At 37.1% G+C, this 27,059-nt stretch overlaps 1 protein-coding gene across 1 annotated transcript in view; it reads right to left on the bottom strand.

Annotated features, from left to right (window-relative positions):
* Window positions 1-204: 204 nt before the first annotated feature.
* LOC121425332 (meiotic recombination protein REC8 homolog) overlaps window positions 205-27,059 on the bottom strand; it is a 37,030-nt gene continuing 10,175 nt past the window's right edge. Inside the window, exons 8-18 of the mRNA XM_041621361.1 lie at window positions 26,919-27,001; window positions 25,747-25,883; window positions 23,036-23,342; window positions 21,547-21,714; window positions 21,123-21,183; window positions 20,044-20,270; window positions 18,393-18,504; window positions 7,461-7,536; window positions 6,318-6,575; window positions 5,841-5,947; window positions 205-743 (exon numbers count right to left, since the gene is read on the bottom strand). Coding sequence (XP_041477295.1) covers window positions 658-743; window positions 5,841-5,947; window positions 6,318-6,575; window positions 7,461-7,536; window positions 18,393-18,504; window positions 20,044-20,270; window positions 21,123-21,183; window positions 21,547-21,714; window positions 23,036-23,342; window positions 25,747-25,883; window positions 26,919-27,001 — 1,622 coding nt within the window. The 3' untranslated portion in view covers window positions 205-657. The remainder of the gene's footprint in view (window positions 744-5,840; window positions 5,948-6,317; window positions 6,576-7,460; window positions 7,537-18,392; window positions 18,505-20,043; window positions 20,271-21,122; window positions 21,184-21,546; window positions 21,715-23,035; window positions 23,343-25,746; window positions 25,884-26,918; window positions 27,002-27,059) is intronic.

Genomic DNA, 27,059 nt, shown 5'->3' on the forward strand with positions numbered 1-27,059 from the left:
TAACCAGCAAGTTCTACTGTTTACCAGCTTTTAACGACAGCCCTGCATTTCATTGATCTCATAATCTGAATATGAAATCTAACACATACTTCCAGACCAAAAAAAAACCTGGGGTCTGTCTCAAAAACAGCTGCAATTGTTCCAAATGACACTTAAAAATCAAACTGAAATTAATTTCAATCTTTAAAACTTTGCAAGTTTTACTTTTTACCAGCTTTTAATGACAGCCCTGCATTTCATTGATCTCATAATCTGAATATGAAATCTAACACATACTTCCAGACCCCCCCAAAAAAAAAACCCTGGGGTCTGTCTCAAAAAGAGCTGCAATTGTTCCAAATGACACTTAAAAATCAAACTGAAATTAATTTTTAATCTTTCATAACTCTTTGTAAGACAAGCCTCCTATCTCTTTTTCTATTTAATACTGAAAAGTGGAGAATGGGATATGGTAGTACTCACCGTTTCTTTACCCCCCCCCCCCTTATCCCCACCAATAAAGTAAAAAAAAGCATCCTTCTCTAATCTTTCAAGATGTTATGAGTTGTTGAGAGGTAAAAATCTTTATCACACACAATTTCCTAGAAAACAATTAAAGGCTCCCTAAATTATCGCTCTGCCTGAGTAAAGTGAAAGAAGCAACTAGATTACATCGTTCTACTCGTAGTTAGGTCCTCTCTGAATATAGATGTCTCCAAAAGGCTTTTTCTGAGTCACTGAGATGAGCCTCATTGCAGCGTATTCTGTTTAGTATTGAGGATAGAAGAAGAATATGAAGCGAACAAAAATAAGGGAATATGATAGATGTTAGAGAGATACAAGTCCATATTCAAAACACCATATTTTCAATATATATTTTGTCATGCATTCTATCAAATCAATCTAAGTCAATCGCTATATTTCATAATTCAATAGAACTTAGAATTGAATTTGTTATTCACTCAATTAGTTTAAATGAATAAAATTTAAAGGGTACTCCAGGCTTAAAATAATATGATTAGAATGAAATGAATGCCTTTAATAATGCCATTTAGCCTATTTACCATTTCATCCTAACTTCCAGTTAGGCTTTAAACATTTTGTCTAATAACCACTTGGTCTATATGATAGGATGAACTTTTTCTGAAACAAATATTCATATAAAATTGATCAGGGGTAGTATTCTGAAAACATTCTTATCTTTTATGTTATCTCACTGAGATAGGAGAACGCTGAAACCACTGCAAATTGATATTCAGAAAATCTTCTTAATGCTTTTTTTCTCTGTAATGACTGCTCCTTTCTCATCTTCAACACGCCCATTTTTTTTTAAATATTACCGATCAAAATACACCTTACATTGGCAGTTTAACCAATAGAAGCACTTCTTATGTCAAGAGAATATATGCACACTGCGCATATATCAATTACTAGCGTAATAATATTGCGTGAGATATATGCACATTCGCTATATACTACCACGATCAATTTTTATCTACACGTGTACACGTGCACAAAAAAATCACACGGCATAGAGATCTTCTCCATCATCATGGATAAGCATAAAGAACTTTAGCTTTGAAGAAGTTATGGTGTCGGCATCAGAGGTGGTGGCCAGGACGGGCATCGTCTTTGGAGCCACTTCATCAACAGTCACCAATGCCATGAAGAGTAGGGCATGGGAGCGGATTAGCGAGAGAGTGGAAAAGAGGCAGGGGTCTGCGGATGAAGCAAGAAAAAAGTTTGCTGTCGAGAAGAGTAAGGTAAAGAAGAAGGCCACGGAAATCGGAAGATCAGCAAGGGCTGCAGGAGGTCGACCTGCTCTTCCGCCTCTAACTCAGTGGGAAGAGGTCCCGAGGGACTTTATCGGAGAAGGAATATCAAGATGTGCCAGCGACACCCTCGAAACACCTGTCAACTCAACGGCAACTATTCCTCATGTCGAGAATGAAATTGAACCAAAGGACGCTCTTCTCACCTTAGCGTCTATGGTAAATGGGTGCCAAAAGATCGCTGTTGATCTTTCTGATGGTAAGCGCAGATTGTTATATTTTATCACTTCAGAACAACTGGAAAGAGTGATAACTTTGCAGACAATGATGAATAAAAGAATGACTAATATATGAATGAGAGATCAACTTAAAGAGATCAAAGATCTACAATGTAGGCAGAACCACATTTCATCATCAACTTATAAAGTCATCATTTTTTTAACCGAAATTTGATTACGTTCAATATAGGATTAGAAGGTACAAATCCATAGTCACTTTACTATCTTGCAAAAGTAATTTTTTTCAAATCAAGTTCTCATCCTTAATTCCTTTGAATCTGTCCCTCCTGAAATTCTAGTTCGAGAATTATTTCTGATCAAGGAAATCCATAGAATAGTGAGATAAAAATCTCAGTCTGAAAGCATAAGTACCCTGAATGTACATTTTCAATATTATTTTGCGGAAAGAGCATCGGTCATGGCAGATATCGCCCTACTTTGAGATGATTGCAAAATCTGGGTAACATCTCCCAATGATGTTCTGAATTGTTGTTCAACTGTCAACAGACGAGACCCGCCTTGTTGTCTTTGTACACGTGTACAAAAAAAATCATCACACGGCATCGAGATCTTCTCTATCATCATGGATAAGCATAGAAGTAAAGGACTTTAGCTTCAATATGCTGTTGGCGTCAGAGGTGGTGGCTGCAGGAAGGTCATCATCGTTGGAGCCACTTCATCAACAGTCACCAATGCAATGACCAGTAGGGCATAGGAGCGGATTAGCGAGAAAATGGAAAAGAGGCGGGGTCTGCGGATGAAGAAAGAAAAAAGTTTGCTGTTGAGAAGAGTAAGGTAAAGAAGGCAGCGGAAATCGGAAGATCAGCAAGGGCTGTAGGAGGTCGACCTGCTCTTCAGCCTCTAACTCAGTGGGGAAAGGTCCCAAGGGACTTTATCGGAGAAGGAATATTAAGATGTGCTAGCGACACCCTCAAAACACCTGTCAACCCAATGGCAACTATTCCTCATGTCGAGAATGAAATTGAACCAAAGGAATCTCTTCTCACCTTAGCGTCTATGGTAAATGGGTGCCAAAAGATCGCTGTTGATCTTTCTGATGGTAAGCGCAGATTGTTATATTTTATCACTTCAGAACAACTGGAAAGAGTGATAACTTTGCAGACAATGATGAATAAATGAATGACTAATATATGAATGAGAGATCAACTTAAAGAGATCAAAGATTTACAATGTAGGCAGAACCACATTTCATCATCAACTTATAAAGTCATCATTTTTTTAACCGAAATTTGATTACGTTCAATAAAGGATTAGAAGGTACACATCCAAAGTCACTTTACTATCTTGCAAAAGTAATTTTTTTCAAATCAAGTTCTCATCCTTAATTCCTTTGAATCTGTCCCTCCTGAAATTCTAGTTCGAGAAGGAAATTCATAGAATAGTGACATAAAAATCTAAGTCTGAAGGCAGTAGTACCCTGAACGTACATTCTCAATATCATTTTGCAGAAAGAGCATCAGTCAAGGCAGATATTGCCCTACTTTGAGATGATTGCAAAATCTGTGTGACATCTCCCAACGACATTCTGAAAGGAGCCACTAGCCAAAAGTTGAAGGAATGTAGCAACTTTATGGTAAAATTTCAACGGATAAGACCCTCCTTGTTGTCTTTGTGCACGTGTACAAAATAAAAATCATCACACGGCACCAAGATCTTCTCCATCATCATGGATAAGCAAAGAAGTTATGGTGTTGGTGTCAGAGGTGGTGGCCAGGAAGGGCATCGTCTTTGGAGCCACTTCGTCAAGTCACCAATGCCATGAAAAGTAGGGCGTGGGAGTGGATAAGCGAGAAAGTGGGCAAAGTGGAAAAGAGGCGGGGGTCTGCGGATGAAGTGAGAAAAAATTTTGCTGTGGAGAAGAGTAAGGTAAAGAAGAAGGCCACGGCAGTTAGAAGTCCAGCAAGGGCTACAGGAGTTGGACCTGCTTTTATGCCTCTAGCCAAGTGGGAGGAGGTATGAATGAGATATCAACTTAAGATCGAAATCTAGATCTACAACATTCGCATAACCATATTTCATCATCAACTCATAAAGTCATCATTTTTTTAACCAAAATTTGATTACATTCATTATAGGATTATAAGGTACAAATCCAAAGTCACTTTACTACCTTGCAAAAGTAGGTTTCTTTAAACTATCTGTCCCTCCTGAAATTCTAGTGGCCAAAAATTGTAGTGTTGTAGCAACTTGTCAACAGACAAGACCCGATGTGTTGTCTTTGTACAAGTGTACAAAAAAAATCATCACATGGCATCGAGATCTTCTCCATCATCATGGATAAGCATAGAAGAACTTTAGCTTCAAAGAAGTCATGGTGTTGGTGTCAGAGGTGGTGGCCAGGAAGGACATCATGTTTGGAATCACTTCTTCAACAGTCACCAATGCCATGAAGAGTAGGGCATAGGAGCGGATTAGCGAGAAAGTGGAAAAGAGGCGGGGGTCTGCAGATGAAGTGAGAAAAAAGTTCGCTGTTGAGAAGAGCAAGGTGAAGAAGAAGGCAGAAGAAAATGGAAGAACAAAAAGGGCTACAGGAGGTGGACCTGCTCTTCTGCCTCTAGCTCAGTCGGAAGAGGTCCTGAGGGACTTCATTGGAGAAGAAGGAATATCAAGATGTGCGAGCGACACCCTTGAAACGCCTGTCAACCCACAGGAATTTTTCCTCCTGTCAAGAATGAAACTGAACCAGAGGAATCTCTTCTCACCTTAGCGTCAATGGTAAATGGGTGCCAAAAGATCGCTGTTGATCTTTCTGATGGTAAGCACATATTGTTATATTTTATCACTTCAGAACTGGAAACAGTGATAACATTGCAGACAATGATGAATAAATGAATGATTAATAAATGAATGAGAGATCCACTTAAAGAGATAGGCGTAACCATATTTCATCAACTTATAAAGCCATCATTTTTAAAAACTGAAATTCGATTATGTTCAATACAGGATTAGAGTTTACAAATGCAAATTAACTTTACTATCTTGCAAAAGTAAGTAAGTTCTTGAAAATGATTTCTCATCCTGTAAGTCCCTCCTAAAATTCTAGTTTGAGAATTATTTCTGATCAAGGAAATTCATAAAATAGTGCCATAAAAATCTGTTTGAAGGCATTTGTACCCTGAATGTACATTCTCAATATCATTTTGCAGAAAGAGCATCGGTCACGGCAGATATTGCCCTACTGAGATGATTGCAAAATCTGTGTAGACGTCTCCAAGGACATTCTGAAAGGAGCCACTGGCCAAGAATCGTAGTGTTGTAGCAACCTGTTGTTCAACGGACGAGACCCTCCTTGTTGTCTTTGAAATGGCTCATCATCTTTTATCAATTTGCATATTGATGTAAAATCATCGAACCCGATTGTGTAACTTCTCAAAATCTCCTTAGTTTGTCGGACACCATAAGTCTCTTTCGTACTACCTGTGGTCATCGATCATCATTTGGGCAAGGAATATTGCGGTCATCATAAGATATAGCTGCCCAGCTATTATAAATTATTATCACAAATACCAGAGAATGATAAGAACGTTTACAGAATATCACTTATCTACATTCCGTTCATTTTTTTAGCGCACTTTGGTATTATATGCGCAAGTTATAAATTTACACCCTCAGCATGGGATGTAAAGCAAGAAAGATAAGAAAAAAATGAGAACATTTTCAGAATACCAATTTGAGATCATGACCTAGATAAGATATTTGAGAAAAGAATGTTTTCAGAATCCCGCCCCAGTAAACCAAATGGATTTAGCCTATGTGGCATACCAACTGTAGGTCAAGTTAGCACACTTACCCAGACACACAGAGAAGATCTTGGTTGCAACTGATCTGTAGGTTGATGGTGGGACCAGGTCCTTGAATCGAATTGAATCTTTTTCTTCTGTAAGCACACCAATTCCCCTATAGAATTCAGGATAAAAAAATAAATTAAAAATTTGTCTATTCAATCTACGGACATATGGATTGAATGAGAATTAATGACACCATCAACACAATGTGGCACATTAGTGTCTGAATATTACTCTGCCAGACATTATAGAGATGCTATCTACATTCAACAATCAGCATGAAAGAGTGCATTTTTTGGTGGGGTTCACTTACCTATGAGCACGACTGTATAAGAGAATATTTTCAAGGTTTTTGTGAACATCTCAAGTATGTGCTAGCTTGCACATATACTATATGATTATTAGGAACTATATAGTATGAAGAGGAATTATTTATTTCTTTGCTGATGGCACAATTCTGATGAATCTCCTATCCCTCTCACCTCAGGATGTTCCCTTGAGGAACCGTCAATTCCTCTTGCTTCTCCTTTGTCTCTTCCTTCTTTCTCAACTTCCTTCCTTCTTCATCTTCTGAGGTACTGATCATCTCGGCCACTGCTGGTTCTTCCATCTGTCCCTCCAGCTGGTCCATCAGCATATCCTCCTCTGGTAATAATGGAAGCTCCTGGATGTCCATGAGTTCCTCCGGGATGGCCTCTCCCATTTCCTTGAAGCTGTCTCTTATGGGGCGGTGCAAGCTCCTGCAGGTCAGAGGGAAAGTGGAGTGTGAGATTTATGAAATACAAGCATCATATATTTTGAGACTAAGGTATCATATTACAATCAATTATTCAAGAAGCCAACAAAAAATATGAGCTCTGAAGATTTCAAGAAATGACAATTCAATTAAAACTTTACAACCTCCACTTTAATCCTCTAAAAAGTGGAAAGTAGGAGAGGTCTTTTAAGATCAGGAGAAGTTACTAAATTCCCAATTACCAGAGGACAAATCAAGAAGCTCAGAAATATAAACATAAGAAAGAACATTTGACATTACTATTCCTTTTCTATAATGGACATAAAACACATGAGGGTTTGTAATTTTGTGAAATTGAATGCAAGAAGTGGATTTAATCAAACATAATACTGTATCAAATAATCAAAGAAAGTATGGTCCATAGTTAATTGAAACTCTGAAACTTCTATCTGTTGATTGTGAGTTTTTGCTTAGAATTGGGGATTCATTTCTGAGAGCAATGTTAGTAATGTACCATAACAAAGCACAGGATTGTTTGCTAAAAATATGAAACCAGAAAGCCAGTACTGTCCTAGTTTAAAAAAAAAGATGTGTTTTATATTACTTGATGATTCTTGTGCCCCAAACCATTTTAGCAACCAATACTGACTACAAAGAAGACATGCCTTGTCATTTAACTTTTTATAATAAATACATTTTAATTTGATTGGCAAAAAACGCACTATTCAGTATTTCTTTGTCAGCAAGTAAACATGTTGTCCTCTAAGAACAGAAGTGATTCTATAAGTAAGAAAACTTAATGATCCTCTCTTTTAAACAGGTGGAGTCAGTGATTCCAGTACATATCACATTAAACAATTAGTTTTGGTAAAGATGGAGTTTTAATTACCGCTGTGCTGTTGGAGGATCCGAGTGGAAACTCTTTGCACGTGAACTGTCCTTGGAATCAGACAAGTGACTGGCATCTAGAGAAAGAAAAAAAAAATCTTTGCTAAAGGAATTCAAGAAAAGAAGATAGAGGATGTGAAAGGGGTCCACGACACAGATAAGGAAGTGATTACTAACGGTATCCTATATCAATGGTCCAATGACCATCTTTGGTAATTCATTACAATAATTGGTAATGCATTACCATAATAATTTCCATATGTTGTTAATGCAGTATCCATCAGTTAAATAATAAGTATGTATAGAAGGTATAAGGGGGAAAGATTTGCCAAGACATCAGTAAGTTGATTTCATAGAGATGTATATTATTGACACTAGAGGGCGGACTTCATCAAATTGCAGTGAATCCATGTTCGGGGCGGCCGCCATCTTAAAGAGGGCAAAAAATAGGTTGCTGTACGTGCATTACCTATGATGTAGATCAGGGCTTGGTCTGAAGTTTCCCCTCCTTTCAGTTAATTTTGAGGAAATCATGCCGGGATCGTGTGCTGCTTTCGGCTGTACATCCAGAAGGAAAAAAGGCAGTGGTATTTCCTTTCATAGGTAGGTTTTATTCAGTAAAAAAGAAAAGTTGGGCCCTGGCCTTGGGGGCCGAGCGCCGGGCGGGATTTACCTCGACTGCGGCAGCGGAAATTGAGGGGTTGGCATCCCCGGCCCGGGACGAGGGCTAGGCTGCCAACATTGGATGAATAATTGAGAGTGAGACATAGATCTAGGCCAATTTATGAATATGAGTTGAAATGAGTGAGATCAATAGAAATGCATAATGAAACTAAATTTTACAGTGAGAAAGGACCAAAATGAGTCCGAGCCTGAGTGAGTCTCACTCTTGACAATGAGTGAGACCAAGTGAGAGTGAGAATTGACAATAACTAACGTTAGATCTAGACTCTAGTCTTTAAGTTAGAGACTAGATCTAGAATCTAACTTTTAGATCTAGATCTAACGTTAGATCTAACGTTAGACTTCTAGGTCTAGACTAAAACTAAAAGTAAGAGAACATTAATGCCTGGCACTGGCAGCCCTGGCTCAGACTCAGTGGCAGGGCCCAGCCAGGGAAGTAAGAAGAGTGATGTTGAATTTATGATCTCACTGTTCTATAGACGGGTCTACACTTATTAAAGTTAGTTAGCCTAATTCACACTTAACATACCAATGCTGTTGTAGACATGGTAGATATCTACAGCAGAGGGCCTAATCTAGGTCTAGGCCTAGACTAAGTCAGACTATTATGTTAGATCTTGATCTAACTTAGAATTTTGGATCTAAATCTAGATCAAGATCTAGTTAGACCCTCTGCTGCCATCTAAAGTTGGACTAGATTATAGTCTAGATCCAGAGCGGCATTGGTACATTATGTTCAAATCAACTAACTTTAGCCTCTCGGCCCTAATTTAATTAGGGTAGATTCTAGATCTAGTCTCTAACTTAAAGTTAAGACCCGAATTCACAAATCAGGTTTTCAACCATTGTGGTTTAAACCTCTTTACGCATACTAAAAATAAGTGTAAACTAGCGGATTTACCCCTGCGCACAATTGGACCAGAATCTGTGTGGCGTACGTTTAAAAATACCTAGGAAGGGGTGTAATCCACCCCAAGGTTTAAACCTCTTTTGTGAATTCGGGGCCAAAGTTACTGAAGTAGACTAGATCTAACAGACTAGATCGACTAGGCCTAGATCTCTCATCGACTATAGTCTAGATCTTGATTCTAGGTCCTACTAGGACTAGATCTTTCTAGAGATCTAGATCTATTCTAGACTCTAGGCCTACATTTAGCCTAGAGTCTAGACTAGATCTAAAATCCTAGGTCTAGACTCTAGGCCTATATCTAGATCTAATTAAGAAAAGTATCATATTCATAAACATGATTTGATTGTGTGAATGTGTGTGTGTGTTTCTGTTCAGAGCAGAGCCAGATGTCCATGAGGCAAGGCCAAGTATGAGGCCGCAACTGCTTTCAGTAGAATAGATCTCGACCAAGAGTCAGACTAAAATCTAGATCTACAATTGGGCTTATTCATGATTGTGATCTTGACTTTTTATTGCAAAGCGACTGAAACCAATGTCTATGGCTGCCTCTGTGGGTAACTGAACCTGGGATGCTTAAGTAAAAATTACCATCTCATTATCTTTTATGTTTTTTCATGGACAATTATTAAGCCCCCCTCCCCCACTTCTATAACTGTTCCATTGCAAATGATTACAAGATCATGTTACATCTTGGCCTATTCTATTTTATGATGATACCAAACTTGGGGATATTGGTGTAGGCCCTAAATTTCAATATTTTAAGGGCAAGGCCAATTTTCCATCTAGGCACATTTCTACATTACAGCACAGAATGGGAAAATAGAAAAGGGCACAAGAAATCTCCAAGGCCAATGAGAGGGGCATCAAGGCCAGTCAACATGGCATCCACAGCCATGGCCTTCAATGGCCTTGGATTAATTTGAGCCCTGTGACAATATTTGTACTATTGTAGGTAAAAAAAAAAAAAAATTTAAGCAAATTCATCAACATTATTATTGGATAAGTTTGTGGGTACAATAAAGTGATACGAAGTAACAATCACAGAGTCAGATGAGAAATTTAAAGTCTATGGGTGGTATTCTGATGTCCATGGGTTAACTTAGGCCACGCTTTTATGAAATGCTTATTGTCTTCTCATTCACAAATAAAGATTACTCTTATCTTGCTGCAAAAAGCTGTCAAAAATATTAATTACGAGGTGACATGGGAAGAAATGGATGTTATAAAATGTTAACGAATCAATTGATAGATTATCATTGTCATGGATAAGGAAGAACTTCTATGAAGCCCAGCATTCCATAGAACTGTGATTTAAAAACCAAGGTTCAATTATCAGAATACCGCCCAATGTTTCAAAGAAAGTGTAACAGTGATATGGCATCATAACTATGTTACATGTAGGTCTTAGATCTAGAGTAGATGTAGACCTATAGCCTAGTTTGATGTGACTAAATTTTCGGGCCGACTGCTGGATCAGTTGTGCTGCTCGTAATAATAATAATAGTACTCTGATACTAATATAGGGCCTGGTGAACAGTGGAACCTGCTTCACTGCTGAAGATTCTTGCAGATTTGATTGTGTGGATGTTTGAGTGTTTCTGTTATTAAGAGCAGAGGATGTCCAAAAGGCAGTACCAAGTGTAACTGCCTTCATTTAGAATAGATCTTGGGCTACATTATTTTGGGTCTTGGTCATGATGGTGTAAATCTTAACTTTAAATTGAAAGCAACTGAAACCAATGGCATGGCTATGGCTGCCTCAGTGGGTCACGGAATCATTGCGGGAGGGTGAAGATAATTTAAGCAAATTTAACAACGCTGTAACTGGATTAGTCTGTAGGTCAAATAAAATGATACATTGTAACAATCACGAGTCAGATGACAAATTAAAAATCAATGTTTCTAAGATGGTCTAACAGTAACATGGCATCATAACTATGTTAGGTCTTAGATCTAGAGTAGATGTAGACCTATAGCCTAGTTTGTTGTGACTCTATTTTCAGGCACAATTTTGGGGTCAGTTTTGCCGCTCTTAATCTAAAGCTTTCAGCGATGAACAAAATGTTTGAAAATTATTATCTTAATTACAACAAAAAATAGGTTCCTAAAAATGTTGACATAAAATAACTTAAAGAGTATATTTAAAATACAACTTCAGGCCCAGTTTCCTTGTGAAAAAAAAGAAGAGTAAAACAAATCACTGTATTTCTGTAGCACAAAGGTTTCCACATCTACCTTGATTTGCATGGTAATACTAAATATCAAAAACTTTGGATGAAGGAAGATATTACATTCCTCTTGCCCAATTATGTATTACCCCCAAAAAGGTCACAGTTTCATTCACATGTTCACTGCTGCTTTTTTTTCCTATCAGTGATGGCATTCAGTTCGTTAACTTTATTCACAACTGGTTCAGAATCAGTTACAGAGGTATTTAGTGAGCAAGATTTTAACCCTAATAACTTTCTTTATTTGTGTCTTAAAGGTATTGTTTAACTTTGTGAGCAGCCGATTTAAGAAGTTCTCAAACCAAGATGAAACATGTGTACAAGTGCATGTATTAGAATTAATACACCCTGAAAACAACCATTATTGAGAATGAAAAGCTAAAACTACAAGGCAAACCCCGATTTTGTAAATAGGCATCTTATAGATGCCTAAATAGTACACATAAGTGTATGGGATGAAATTAAGATGGTGTTTCTGGTCACTTCATATTTCAATTTTTGAAGCACTAAATAATTATTTTTGAACGCAATTTTTTCTGGGCTTTATTTTTGTAACATATCACAGACACAGGTGACAAGTTTGACCTTCTAGCTCAGATTTTTTAAAAGTCAAACCAATGTTAACCAATCACTTTAAGTCTCAAAATATATATGTAAAGTTCATATATTTTTTCATATCCCTTCTCAGATTTCCAATAAGTAATCCATCACTATTGAGCAAGTGGACTGTGAAAGTTAAACGAGAAAGCTTAACGCTAACAAAGCATCACTTGATATGCAGTGAACACTGCTTGGAAGCTGATTATGTGAAAGGTATGTTTTTATACAATTCTAAAATGGTGACACACCATTTGCTCCTACGACAATTGCCCCAGGCTTTATTTAGTCAAAGATATAAGGTTAGGGTTGTAATAGGGTTTTATGCAAGGTTTGGGGTTTAGGTTTATGATAGGGTATAAATCCAGGGTTTGGGTCAGTTATTCGACTAGTGTGTGGAATTTATAGTGGAGCAATTGTCGCCGGAGCAAATGTCATGGAACCTCTTAAATACCCAAGGAGTGAGGAGTGCAAAATAATTGTTTTCAAGTTAACCACTTCAGTATAAGCTATATAAAAATGATTATATCACATAGTGACATACGCACTCCATCTGGACCAGTGCAGAACAAATGATTTTACAATCTGATAATATTTCGCGTATGCTTTGCCAGCATGCTGGCTCAGTCCTCCGGGACAGTTCCCTAAACCCATGCAAACTTTGAGGCCCCTTGCTAATCCAAAAGTTTTCAATGTCATCTTAAGGCTATGTGTGAAGAGTCTTCATACTTGCTTTATCCCTTCTCTTGCAAAATGAGAGAATTCATGGCGACATATAGATGCTAATCGTTTGCTACCTATATCAATTTATGATATCATATTTACTACAATTAATGTACCTTTTGCATATTGTTGAATAATACTTATGTAATCATATTTTAAATTTAATTGTTTGTGAAATGCAATCATTGCACATTAATAAGTGAAGGTGACTAAGAAGAAAACATGTCTTGGTTGACTTATACCTGTTTTTAAATGAAAAATAAAAGTTTGAAAATATGGTTAAATAAATTAATTTATTTGCAAAGGTTGAACAAATAGTACTAAGCTATTAACCATGCAAACATCAGTTATTTTTTTCTATTGTTTGTTCCTCCTTCAGGAATCCACCCAAGGGACTGCTCTGGCAAGGATATCTGCTATCATGAACTTCAAGACGATGCTGTACCTTCAGTTTTTCGCAGCAATCCTTTCTATAAACAGAAGCAACTTCCAAGGAAGAGAATAAGGCCAAGAGACTGTTCAAAATCTGCAATTGCAGAACCACATCAACCAAAGAGACAGAAGCATGGCAACCAAACAGACAACCAAAGGGACATGGCAACCAAAGATCACACCTACTATACACCAATTACCTTAGAAAAGAAACTAGTCCTGACAAAGAAAGAACTGAAAGATGCACGTAACAATCTCAGAGTGGTAAGGCAGAAATCCAAGCGGCAAGACGTTCGAATCGCTGGGCTTCTTCAGCAGGTGAAAGATCAAAAACTGATAAGTAATAATCAATTTCAGTTTTTCAACTTTGGGGCAAATACTCTGTCTCTAATTGAGAACGAACTTAAAGCCTCAGAAGGTAACAAGTATGGTCATCGCTATTCAGAAGAAGTGAAGAAATTCGCAGTCACCCTTCACTTCTACAGTGCACAAGCTTATAAGTTCCTGAGGGAGTATCTGCATCTTCCCCATGCAAGCATGATTAGGAAATGGAGTGCAAGTTTAGACGCTGAACCAGGCTTCCTAAAGGAAGTCATCGATGCCCTCAAGAGATGGGAGAAAGCAATGAGTTCATGAAACATTGCACACTCATGCTTGATGCAATGGCTATCAGGAAAGAAGTGTTGTACGACCCAAAACAAAGAAAATATGCAGGATTCGTTGACTGTGGGAACTTCCTTCCAACATCAGATGACAGTTTAGCTACAGAAGCTCTGCTTTTCATGGCATTTGGCTTGACAGGAAGATGGAAGTATCCAGTAGCTTATTTCCTCACTGACCATCTTTCAGGAGAAATTCAAGCCGAAATAGTGAAGCAGTTGATCTGTGCTCTCTCAGATGCAGGAATGGTTGTTCATGGCGTTGTTTGTGATGGTTCATATGCCAATAAGTCCATGGCAACACATTTAGGTTGTTCTATAATGATACCCGGCAGAACAAGATCATTCTTCCCTCACCCTCAAGATCCAGAAATCAAAGTGAATTTCATACAGGATGCTTGTCATCAAACTTGTGAGGAATTCTTTGGCCACTCTGGGGTCAATCTACCATGATGGCGAACGGATTTCATGGTCTTTCATTGAGATGCTTTACAAGTTCCAACAGTAAGACAATCTGCACATTGCAAACAAGCTGAAGACTAAGCATATACAATGGAAGCATCACGAAATGAATGTGAAAGTTGCTGTACAAAAATTAAATTAATTAATTAAATTAATTAAAATTAAATTAATTAGAATTAATCAAATTGAATTAATTAGTGGGTAAACGCCTTGCTTGAGTGACTATCATGCTGAACTCTTTATAATGTATTATTTTTTCTTAATTTTATTTATCTCGCTTCATTGCGTTAGGAGTTTTTAATCCTTAATTATTTTCTTCTGGGAACCTATATCTACAAGCTATGCTTCTTAATAGGTTCCTCATATTTCATGTAATTGTATTTCTTTGTAAAACCGTAAAATTATATATTTTTTGTCATCATTTTCTCATATATGTATATGTTCAAGCTGTATGTATTTGTGGAATGTGAAACAATAAAATAAAATAAAATAAATTACTTATAAACGTAAATGATAAACTGCTTTGATGATGGCCACACATATTCATTTTACTATATATTATAAAGTAGGCTATAATTTGCATTACCATTCTTTTTTTCAGGGAACCATGCTACCATTGTTTGAGAGTTCAAGATGATTGATCTGGCTTAGTTTTTCATCAAAAGTGGCAACGAAACTAACACCAGGGGAGAGGACAGAAAACTTTCTTGAATTATTGGCTACACGAATTACTCAGTTCATCATGAATTCAGACTTTAACACAGTATCATAGAATTTACATATTCACCAAAGTTTAAGGTGCTACAATCACCCAGAAAATAGTTTGATTTGTAGTTGAATTTCCATATTCAAAGCATTGAGATTGGCAGCAGAAAGGAAATTGACCAGATGATAAAATTCAGTGTCAATGATCTGCTTTGGATATGAAGATGGCATGTGTGAAGTCATATGATATTTTACTCATGATTTACATTTACTGTAACTTCAGGGGCAGGTGAGACTGTAAGTCAAATCTCTTGGACAACAAAATCTGTTTCAAGTGATGCTTTGCAGAATTTGGTCTGTAAAAAAAAAAAAAAATGGGTAAAGATAAATGAAAGTATTTGCAGCAAACACTGATTTCATGAGAAAGTCGGTAAAATCAACATTACTATTGTCACTATATCATCGTAGATCTGGTACTTACGTTACCTGAACTTTGTGAATTCATGAAATCTAAGCTGAAAAAAAAAAAAAAAACGGTCAAACTGAAGATCACCAAAACAGAAGCACATTTGGAACAGTGTATTGTTATTGCTTGGAAAAAGACTTGACAATGCATGTTCAAATTTCATGCTTGTTTCGCTAATTTCTCAGAAATTACACAATTTCTTCCAGAATCTATCTTTGACACATATTTATTTATCTAAACATGGATACAGATACTTGGATGGTCATTCAATTGGATTCTGTGCTAACTCATTTCGAAATGGTTACCACAAAACTGGCATTTATTGTCTCCCCTGCATAACATAGCGAGACTATAGGCGCCGCTCTCTGACGGTGTCGTCATCAACATTGAAATCCAAGGTTAAGTTTTTGAAATGTCATCATTACTTAGGAAGTATGTGGACCTTGTTAATGAAACTTGGATATAAGGGAAACCAAGTATCACTGATCATCTTGTATTATTTTTGTGTCACATGATCAAGGTCAAAGGTCATCTAGGGTCAATGAAAACTTTGGCCATGTTTGGGGCATCACCATTGAAATCTTAACCAAGGTTAAGTTTTTGAAATGTCATCAAAACTTCAGAAGTATATGGACTGAGTTCATGAAACTTGGACATAAGGGTAACCAAGTATCACTGATCATCCTGCATGAGTTTCCAGGTCACATGATCAAGGTCAAAGGTCATTTAGGGTAAATGAATGAACGTTAACCATCAAAGTCAGCACTGCTGCTATATTGAATTGCATAATGCAGGCGAGACTGCCAGAGGCGTTCCACTTGTTTTGAATTGTCATAACTTTAAAAATATAAGGCCTATTTCATGAAATTTGGACAAAAGGTTTTTTAGATATTATTGCTGATAATGTTGTATCAGTGACAGGTCACATGATCAGGGTAAAAGGTCATTTAGGGTCAATGAACTTTGACCATGCTGGGGTAACAGCGCTGAAATCTTATCATGGGCCTATTTTATGAAACTTGAACTAGGACAATCAAGTATCACTGACAATCTGGCATGAGTTGCAGATAACATGGTCAAGGTCATTTGGGGTTAATGAAATTTAACCATCATAGTCAGCACTGCTGCTATATTTGAATTGTGTAATGCAGGCAAGACTGCCAGAGGCGTTCCACTTGTATTTAAACTGAGCTAATTAACCAACTATTAAGCGAAGGTTTACAATGTAAAGTGCTAGAAAAAAAATAATAAGTGCTATATAGATGTAAATATTAAAAAAAAAAATTATTGACTTAGTCATGCAGACTAAACTGTATTTGATAAATATACACTATAGACATTTTTAGTCAATTTTAACCTGCCCTAGGAATTTCAAAAAGGGGTGGCACTTTTGTCCATGAAAATTTTGACAAGAAAAAAAAAAAAAAGAAAAAAAGGTTATCACTTAGGCACATGCATGGTATTTTTGTCCAATTTTAATTTTTGGTGCCTCTCAAAAGGGCCGGGGGCACGAGCCGGATGTGCCCCTCCCTGGCTGGGTGTAACTAAAAATACAATTTATGAGTCGACGTTCTAAGTTGTTTTACCCTCCCTATTGAAATATATAATATATTCCGGCCTAGATGCTTATTTTGTTTTGTTTATGATTTAACTCTTTTTTTAAATGTCGGCCTATATATAGCACTGTATTTTTTAAATTTAAAGTCAGGGCCAAATATGCTACATTATTTCCAGAACCCCGCAATATGCTTGAAATTAATGCATAACTGAACGAAGAAGTTTTAATTGTTAAGAGGCGAGTGCCCCAGGGCGAGTGCATGATTAAATACAAACAGTGGGAGGGGATGTCGGCCGGTTTATTAAATAGGAAAAACAAACTAGAATTCATTGTCCATTAAGTAAAAATCATACGGTGAATCACTAATAATCCCATAAATATAATATTGGAGACTATGCGACGTTAGCTATATTTAACACCACGGGTGTTAAATCTAACATCAGCCCAATCAATAAAGGACCACACCATCTGGTGTTGGAGTTACACTGCCACTGGTGTTAAGATTACCAACATTTAGGATGTTAAAATATATCAACACCAGTCTTGATGTTCAATTTGAACACAAGTCGGAGAATGTTATGAAGTTGACACCATTTGGTGTTCATTTGACACCCTCGAACACCTGCAGAAACGAAAATTTAAACGAAAGTTTAAATCACCCATTGGTGTAAAAAAAATAAAAAAAATACCAACACCAGCTTTGGTGTTGTTTCACGGTTTGGATTCACACCATTTGGTGTCCGATTTCAAGTTCTTCAACACCTGCAGCCTGACGGTGTAACTTAACACTAGGGTATTTTTTTTTAAATATATACCCCAACAACAGACAGTGTTGAGTTACTCCAGTGAAGTGTAACTTCAACAATAATTTTTGTTAAAATATTTCTATCCAACACCTGTCACGGTGTTGTTTCAACACTTCTGAATATTTGGTGTTTATTTTACACTCTAAGTGTTGTTTCAACACAGTATATTGCTTGAACACTGAGTGTCAAATGAGCACCAAATAATGAGAACATGTGAACACACTAAAGTTTTAAGTTGACCTTATCTGACACCCTTGTCACAGTATGGCTTATATATTGAATAACTACTACTCAGTCGACCTCGTCGTGTTTCCCCCGTTTTATGGATGTTCAGTCCATCTCCTTTATAAAATATGCATGGTTATCATATATTTTAACATAAAAATGTTTTACCTTGTGATTTTAACGTTGCATACAGCATTAAATTGAAAATATATGTAAAAAAGTGAAATATGTGATATTCTCCCATAGAGCCGTGTGTTATAAATCTGCGCTCTTGCCCTCTTTAAGATGGCGGCTGCGCAATACATGGAATCACATCCGCATTACGCGCGCGTCAATGCAAGCGATTACTCTAGTGTCAATAATATACATCTCTATGGTTTATATATACTAAAGCAGAGTCAAGGATAATCAATACAAAATAACAAGTTAAATTAATTATATCAATTACATCTAGCAATGATATCATCATATAATTTACCTGAGACAATAAGAGAGTGGGGAGTGTCTTCAAACTTTGCCCGTGGCTGGCTGGTTTCCAAGGATATATCTCTCAGACGCTCTGTACTCACAGAAAGTTCATGCCGAAGGACCTAAAAAAAGAGGTATATATACATATATGAACCAAACAAATCTATAGTCAAATCAGTTCCATAACTCAGATCTCACAATCATCCTTTATTTTTTTTCCCATCCCTAAATTTTCATGAACTTTAACAGATGTTGAGGAAGTATACTGACTTTAGAAGGGAAAGCACTGAAGGTGCAATGGCCAGCAACAGAATCATATTGGCAAAATGTGAGATTAGATCTATGTGTTTAAAATAAAGAAAAAAACCCAAAAAACTCTGGAAGTAGTCAGTCAACTTTTTGGTAGCAACAGCAATAAAATATTTTGCCACTGTGGGAAATTGTATACCTCTTTGTACAGAACAATGACAGAGACATCTCGGATTTAAAGATCCAGACAGAAAAGTCTGGCTAAACAATTACGAATTGTGCTCTTTGTCATTTTCAAGTCTCCTGCACTATTGGCATTATTGACAAGTTTTCAGATTTGACAACTTTCCATGGTTTTGACTGTCTGAGAAGCACTGTTACTATGGTAACTGCTGGATGAAACAGATTTGTATGATGAATTGTCCGACAGGTCCTTTAATGATTTGCTCCCCAGTCGAGGACATTGAAAAGACAGGGTGGACTATAACAAAATGTTGCCCTCATTTTAGTGAAGTGGTCGACGGGGAAACCCCAGAAACAGGTAATATGATAAACATCACCTTCATCTATTTCACAAATGGTACTTCTAGAAGTTGCCAGTTTTGGTGGTAACCATGAAAAGAACAATTGTTCTTTGGGTCAATCCCAACTTAAATTGCACAATTTCTGTGTTTTAGTTTCTTTTTGGTGAAAAACTGTTAAAGGAGAAACTTTCTTCTACAATTCATCAATTTTGTATTAAAGCAACGAGGGGAGAGTTTCAAGAAACATTATGTCAGTGAGTTACACCCACTAATCAGCAAAGAAGGATCTACAGTATCTTACAACATCTGTCAGCAGGCACAGATTCAGCCACATAAGACACAATAGTTTTGAGAGGACGACTATCGTGCAAACACAATATGGCCCCTGGAATGGCATTGTGTTCAACCTAGATAGATACGCCACAGTCTGTCTGTGAAAGGACTGACTAAACTTTTTATGAAGCGTTCTCCTGGAGATGACTGAAATGCAGAGCTGTCTACCTGAACATTCCAGTATTTTACAATCTGAAAATCAGTATTTTGTTGAAGAATTCAGTATTTTCAAAGAAATACCATAGGACAACAAACTCAGTACTTTGCATGAAACCATCAGTATTGTGTTAATTTGTCAGAGCTAAATACTGAAAATCAGTACTACAGAGCTACCAAGTCTCACGCATTATGCATGAGACTCAAGCATTTTGAACTCTTGTTCATCCCCTCAAATCTCTGTCTCACGCAACTATCACAGCCTATCCCCATATACATTTTACACAATGTCTGTGATCTCACTCAGATTCACAGAAAATCTCACGCATAGCTGGTCTTTGAACTTGGCATCTCTGGTACTACTTGGTAGATTTGGAAATGGGTTAAAGGGAAGTTCACCTCTGGTATTTCCTTGAGCAGTAAAGCCCTCTCTTCATCTTCCTCTTCTTCCTGCTCTTCTCTGCTGGTTGTATCAGAGGATGATCCAGGGAGGGGTTGTCTGGGTCTCGTGTAAGCTGTGCTCCAGGCGGGTGCATCAAGATCTTCCTCTTCGGGATCAGTCGTGGCTCTTCGTAGCTCAGAATGATCCTTCCATAGCTTGAACAGGGCAGTCGTCCTCTTCAAAGCTTTTAATTATAGAATATTTGAAGCATATGTTAGATCAGGGATAACAGTGATATATTCCAAATAAGGGTTATTACACACGAACAATGTTTTTTTAGGAGAATGCTGCCATTTGGGATAATGTCCTTGAGAGTTATCATTATATCAATAAATCATACAAAGTGCCTAATTTAAAGGACAAGTCCACCCCAACAAAAATTTTATTTGAATGAAAAGAGAAAAATCCAACAAGCAGAACACTGAAAATTTCATCAAAATCGGATATAAAATAAGTAAGTTTTAAAGTTTCGCTTCATTTCACAAAACAGTTATATGCACATCTCGGTCGGTATGCAAATGAGGGAACTGATGACATCACTCACTCACTATTTCTTTTGTATTTTATTATATGAAATATTTTGATTTTCTCGTCATTGTCATGTGAAATGAAGTTTCATTCCTCCCTGAACACATGGAATTCCAGTATTTTTTTATTTTGTGCTTCAGGCAAGAAGGTCCTAATCATCAAATTTGTAAAAATTGAAATATTGTAGAATTCAAATAAAAAAACAAAAGAAATAGTGAGTGAGTGACATCATCGACTCTAATTTGGATGTAACTGGCTCATTCATACAACTATTTTGTTAAAAATAAGCGAAACTTTGAAATGTCATAACTTTCTTATTTTAGATCCGATTTTGATGAAATTTTCAGCATTGTGCTTATCTGATTTTTCTCTATTGATTCAAATCAACATTTTTCTGAGGTAGACTCGACCTTTAAATTCATGTTCATATACATCCAACTACTTGTAAATGTGATGTAAAAGTGAGAATTCCTAGTTGTTTCTTTCATTGAAGAGGGAAAATGTTTACCTTTTCTTGCTGGCTCTTCAAACAGTTCCTTGGCAGATGGGTGACCTAGAGATATGATAGTCTGAAAATTCAAAAGAGATACAAATTTAAGACATTTTCATAATGAATATTGGATTGCATGACAATTATGTTTGTTCCAAAAATGTAGGGCAAGTACAAGAATTGATGCCAGCCTGCTTCTGGATTTGGCAATGACATCGGAAGGAACACACACAGTACAAAGATAGTATGTTATTCAGTCCTGCCAAAAGTGTAGAGAGACAGCATATCACAAAGATTTGAAGTTGCACAAGTGAATTTAATTTTGCAGAGGATTAGCAAGACCATTTTGATACCATATTCTAACATTATATGCAGTAAAAACCGACAAAATGATTATCATTCTGTTCAATGATTAAATATATAAAACTTTTGATGGTATTACCTCCTTGCGCGCAAGTTCATCCACGGTTTCCATATTGCGCCGTATGTCTTTCTTACTCATTTGAGTGGAATTATCAGCAAACACAAGACGTCTCTTGCGTCCTCTTCGAGGGATAGGTGATGGGGTGGCAGCATCGATTGGAGACAGTCGTAGAATGTTTTGCATCACCTTGATTAAAAGACAGGTAAAAAAAAAAGAAGCTTTATTAGGTGATCATACCACCAATTGCACATTGTGGTCAATGCAACCAAACATAACAACTTGTTCTACAATCAATAGCTACGTACATTTTGTGTCACAAGGATACTGGAAAATGAATAAGATTGGCTTTAATAACGTTCCAAAGCTGAATTTGCGCACATCCACATCAACACATACAAAGTATTCCTTGACGCCGCAAAACACCCTGGTTGTTTCCTTCATATGGAGTGTTGATCCAGGCAGGTAACAGAAATGGAGAAAACGCAAATCGATTCCCAAAGTTTACTGCAACCTTAAGTTATCCTATAATCTCCCTAAAACCTGGCTCACATCCTAAGCATTACGAAAATTTCCCGTTTGATTCTCGACCGCACTTCGGACTGCAAACTGCGGTCGTATACCCCGTTTTTCGTTTGGAAAATCTCAAACAACATTTCCAACCCCGATAAACCCATCTTGGCCAGGTAATCCCCTTGTCTCAATTTCACCACCACGGGCCAGCTAAACGAGCGTTGAGCCAAGGACGAAATGATAAACAACAGCTGTGCTATTACGTAAGACTTGTCTGCCTGTAGAAGGATCTTCGGAATGAAATTATTGTATTCGATATTAATCACGTTTTCAAAGGCATATTACATTCAGACATCCAATACTAGTCCATTTTCAATTTCGAACGAAGAAAATCGACCTCGAAATAAGGAAAGTATGCGGAATAAAAATTACGGTATGCTTAGCATGCAAGGACCGCGATGCATCCCATCTAGTTTCTGTCCGTACAGCAAGAAAATATGGGATGCATGCCGTTCACTCGCGCAACGATACAGTCTTAACGAAAGAAAGAAAGGAAGAGAGAGAGAAAGAAAGAAAGAAAAAGAAAGGAAGAAAAAAGTTTCTATCAATGCGTGTATACATGGAACTCCATGCACTCACCAGAACTACACACATTGCAATCCATCGTGTGTGGCCCCCTGCTGTGACCGTTGATGCTGGGGTGTATTATCTTCGGACCGAGGTCAAGAAACAGGTGTTTCTATACTTAAATTTCATGCTTGAGGGCAATAGGGTTTTGAGAAGAGATTTGATAAGGGAAACTTGGGGTATACTGCTCTTTAAAGCAAGATTTTCGTCATGTGTGTTCCGGGCTTGCGTTCAGCCCAAGCCTAGACAATCGTAGCCAAAGACACAACGCAACGAAACAAGCCTCACATGAATGAATTGCACATACTTTTATTACAGACTTGATTTGTTCCAAGATAATTTAGCAATCTTAATTTCAGAGGATACCTACTGGTCCAATCGCAGGAGTCTCCATCCCATCGGTACTTGGCTTCTTGGGAGGAGGAACCACCTCTGCTCCTTCAACCTCCACCTTCTGCTCTTCCGCAGGCTCTGCCTCCACATCAGCTCCTTCCACCAGATGCTCTTCCAGCCCTGGTCCAGTGGGTGAGGGGAGCGCCTCCTGGGAGGGTATGGGAGAGAGTTGACTGAGGGCTTGATGAGGGGAGGAGTGACGTGGCCGGAAATCCCTTCCTTTGGGAGAGGGAGACAGGATGAGCTGACCTGTCTGCTGGTCCACTTCCCATAGCTGGTCAAGGCTGATGGTCAAAATCATACATCAAATTTCAATATGTTAAGCCAGATGTACGGAAAGATGTATTGAAGCCATTAATTTACTTCAGGTTCAATGCCAATAAAGTTATCAAATCAGTCATCTACCCAGGATATAAACTAGTCCTATTTTTACAATTTCATAAGTACCATATGTGAGTACCATGAATTTGATTATTCCCAAATAATAAGTATATGATTACAACAGATGAGTTGTAGTAGAAGCCCAACAATGAGTGATTTTGATGTCTACATCAGACATAAATATATTTCCTTAAAAAAAAAAACAAGGCATAAGCGATTTTGTTTCTCACCCATCTATGAAAATAACCAGAAATATTGTAATTTGCTAGGGCACGTACGAGAATTGTATTAAAACTTCAATGTGAAATAACTGGGAAGTAAACTTCAATGTTGACCTCAAAATGAACTTTGACCTTACCATGTGACCTCCGAACACAATACCATGCATGTCTCCTAAGTATATCTACAACCCAAGTTTGGGTGAAAAGTGACCTTATGGTTACAGAGTTATGTGTCATAAGAGTCTTGCACGTAAACTTTAACATTGACCTGAAAATGACATTTGACCTTAACATGTGACCTCTGACTGCAGCATAACATGCAGGTCCCCAAGTACATCTACTATCCAAGTTTGGTTGAAAAGTGATGGTTGCAGAGTAATGTGTCATAATGTTTGTGACAGACTGACAACATTTGGATCTCTAAGTCTTGCCTTCACCTCTGGTGGGCAAGACAAAAAAGGGGGAGTGTCCACAAGGCCTCATTAATTTGACCTGCATAAACTGTGGGAAGTTCACAGAAAATACTAGAACAGCAACTCTAAGGTTGTAGTAGACATTTCATTATGAATCCAAATGATTTTGAAAAAATCCTAATGAGATGTGAACATATCTCCACACCAGCATATGGAGACATGATTCAAGGACGCAATAACAAATTCTTTCTGACAAAGTGGAGATTAGAAAAAGGTCACAAGTCCTGATATTTGAAGACAAGGGAAAGATGGGGATATTATGTTGGGCACTGTATACTGGAAGCAAAACAGGTGCTATGGTAATACACCACTGGTAAGATGTACTCCCTAATGAGATGAAATGAGATACAAATGAGCATTTTTTTTGGATGATTATCCTGCACCTATAATAAGCTTTAGGCCAATTCATAAACAACAAAATGCCTTTCAGCAAGCAATTGCAGGATCCCTCAACTGTCTGTTTTTCAGGATGTTTATACTGCCCTCCGAAGTGAAGTAGCTCCTTCTGGACTCCGGAGACCTCCACTTTGGCTGTCAGAATGAAAGTGGCTTTAGATGCATGATAACAATTTGAATGATTTTGATATCAACATAAGATGTAGACATACTTTCAATGTAATAACAGAAATGGGCAAGTTTTCATTCCTATTATTAAGACCATTACAATTTATATTTAGGGAGTTTAAGGGAACAACATTAAATTCATATCAGAAACTCAATAAAATTTGAATATTTTTTCATAATATCTAAAGAAGATGTAGACACATCTTCTGTAAAATAACACAGAAAATTTGCCAGTTCCCAATTTATTTAGACTTTTCGAATTTGATATATGGAAGGAAATTTAATTGCAATCAACATTGTAATCAGCATAATAAAGCAGTATAACATAAACATTTGAATGATTTTGATATTTGCAAAAGATATGAACATACTTTCTCCCCCCCAGAGAAGCCTAAAAGGGCTACTTCCAATATTTTCCCATTATTCAGACTCCAACAATGTACAACATGGAAGGATGTTCCATTATTACAAGCATCATGAAGTTGTGTAAGATTCCCAATACAATACTCACCAATTATTAATATTCTTTTTAAATGAACAGTTCTAAAAAAAATGCCCAATACAAATTCGAAAGATTACAGAAGATATGGACATGTTTTAACCACAATAGAAAAGGTTTGTTCCAATAAAATCAGGAAATTTACATTATTCAGAATAAAGGTCAAGGTTGGTTATTATATGATTCGACCTTGAACATACCAGAGACATCTACAATACACATAAAACCTGTTGAGCTGCATGTTACTACTGAACAAGGGGCCCTATCTTTCAAACACTTATGGTAAATCAAAATCAAACTAAAAAAGATCTTGTCTTGTAATAAAAATAAAGGATTTGATATCAATCCCAGTCTCGAGTTTGATTTCTTTCACAAGGGCTACTTGAAAACCCACCAATAGCGTTCAGAGATTTTAATGCAGTTCCGAGGGCTAATCTTCCAAAGCCCTTACTTAATTTTTTTCATTCAATTGAATTACAAATATTTGTAAGGACCCAGAAGATACAGATACAGTTCCTGCTTCTTTGACATAATATGAACAGATACTTACCAGAAACTGCTAAGCTGGGAGATGTTTACTTGGTCTTCATTCTCCTTCATTTCTTCCACTACAGCCATCTCTTCATAGATGTTTGTCATGAGCTCATCATCAATGCCCTCCAGAGGGGGCAATTCAACCTCGGGGATCTGTACAAGATGATAATACCACCATGATCAATAACAATAATAATGTTTCACTGTAGCTTTAAAAATGGCTGTGATTTGTTTGATGATGTTGTTTGATATTGGGCATTCAATCATACAGAGAATATTTACGCCACAACAATGTATACATATTGGCCTGTATTCTGAAGTCGGGTTTAACTTAAACTTGGGTTTAAAGTTGTGGTTTAAGTATGAAAAGCCAATTGTTACATAAATAACTAACAGTAGAGATATATTTCAGCTCATTTGGCTCTCAAATTGTTTAGGAAGTATAGATGATTGCCTTCACCTTTGAAGAATCAGGAAAGAGCACAGTAAATATAACTAAAAATTTTTGACACTTTTGGCTTTCCATTATTTTAGCACAGACCATAGTCTAAGTTAAACCTGACTTCAGAAGACAGGCTACTGACTGCATGCAATTGATTCTAGGCTTCTCTATGAGCCAGTTGGGTATTTCATAAAGATGTGTTTGTAAATTACAAATGACTTTATGCCCGAGTTACAACTTTTTGTGCCAATGATATATCCCTGTACAGCTGGCACCGTATCTAAGAACATGTTCCAGTCATGTGTAACTTTACACAGCTGGTGAAACCCCACCAGATCTAAAATTCATTACACATTCATTTACTCATACCAGTTCAAGTTCAGATCATCTCTCCAACATATGACAAGCTTGAATATCATTGGTTCATCAACTACAGCGAGAACAGCCACTTCTTATGATTTTTATCACCTTGTTTTTCCTGCCAAACAGTTCTGAACCATTTTAACCTCGACTTGCGACTTTCACCTTTTTATCCAAACTTTCACCAGATTGTCACTCTTATCAAAATATATGAATCCCCCCCCCAATTTTTTTTAGTAATTGTGATCAAGAGGCAAGGCAAATATAATACTGTAAGTTCTTATCAATCTGAGGATTATTGTTTAATTTGTCAGTCTCAGACAACTTGCATTGCTCTGAGAAGACTTGTGACATTGGTTTAGTTCTTGGATTGACTGCTGCTATACCTGTACTTCTTGGTGATAAGACTCTTCATCTTTGAGGCTGATCTCTGACGCACTGGATACCACATGGGATGGACTCTCAAGTACTACAAGAAACAAACAGTTCACATCAAACATTATAAGAATATGTAAGAAGGGATAACA

This window comes from Lytechinus variegatus, chromosome 12 (assembly GCF_018143015.1).
Source record: "Lytechinus variegatus isolate NC3 chromosome 12, Lvar_3.0, whole genome shotgun sequence".
Lineage (NCBI taxonomy): Eukaryota > Metazoa > Echinodermata > Echinoidea > Temnopleuroida > Toxopneustidae > Lytechinus > Lytechinus variegatus.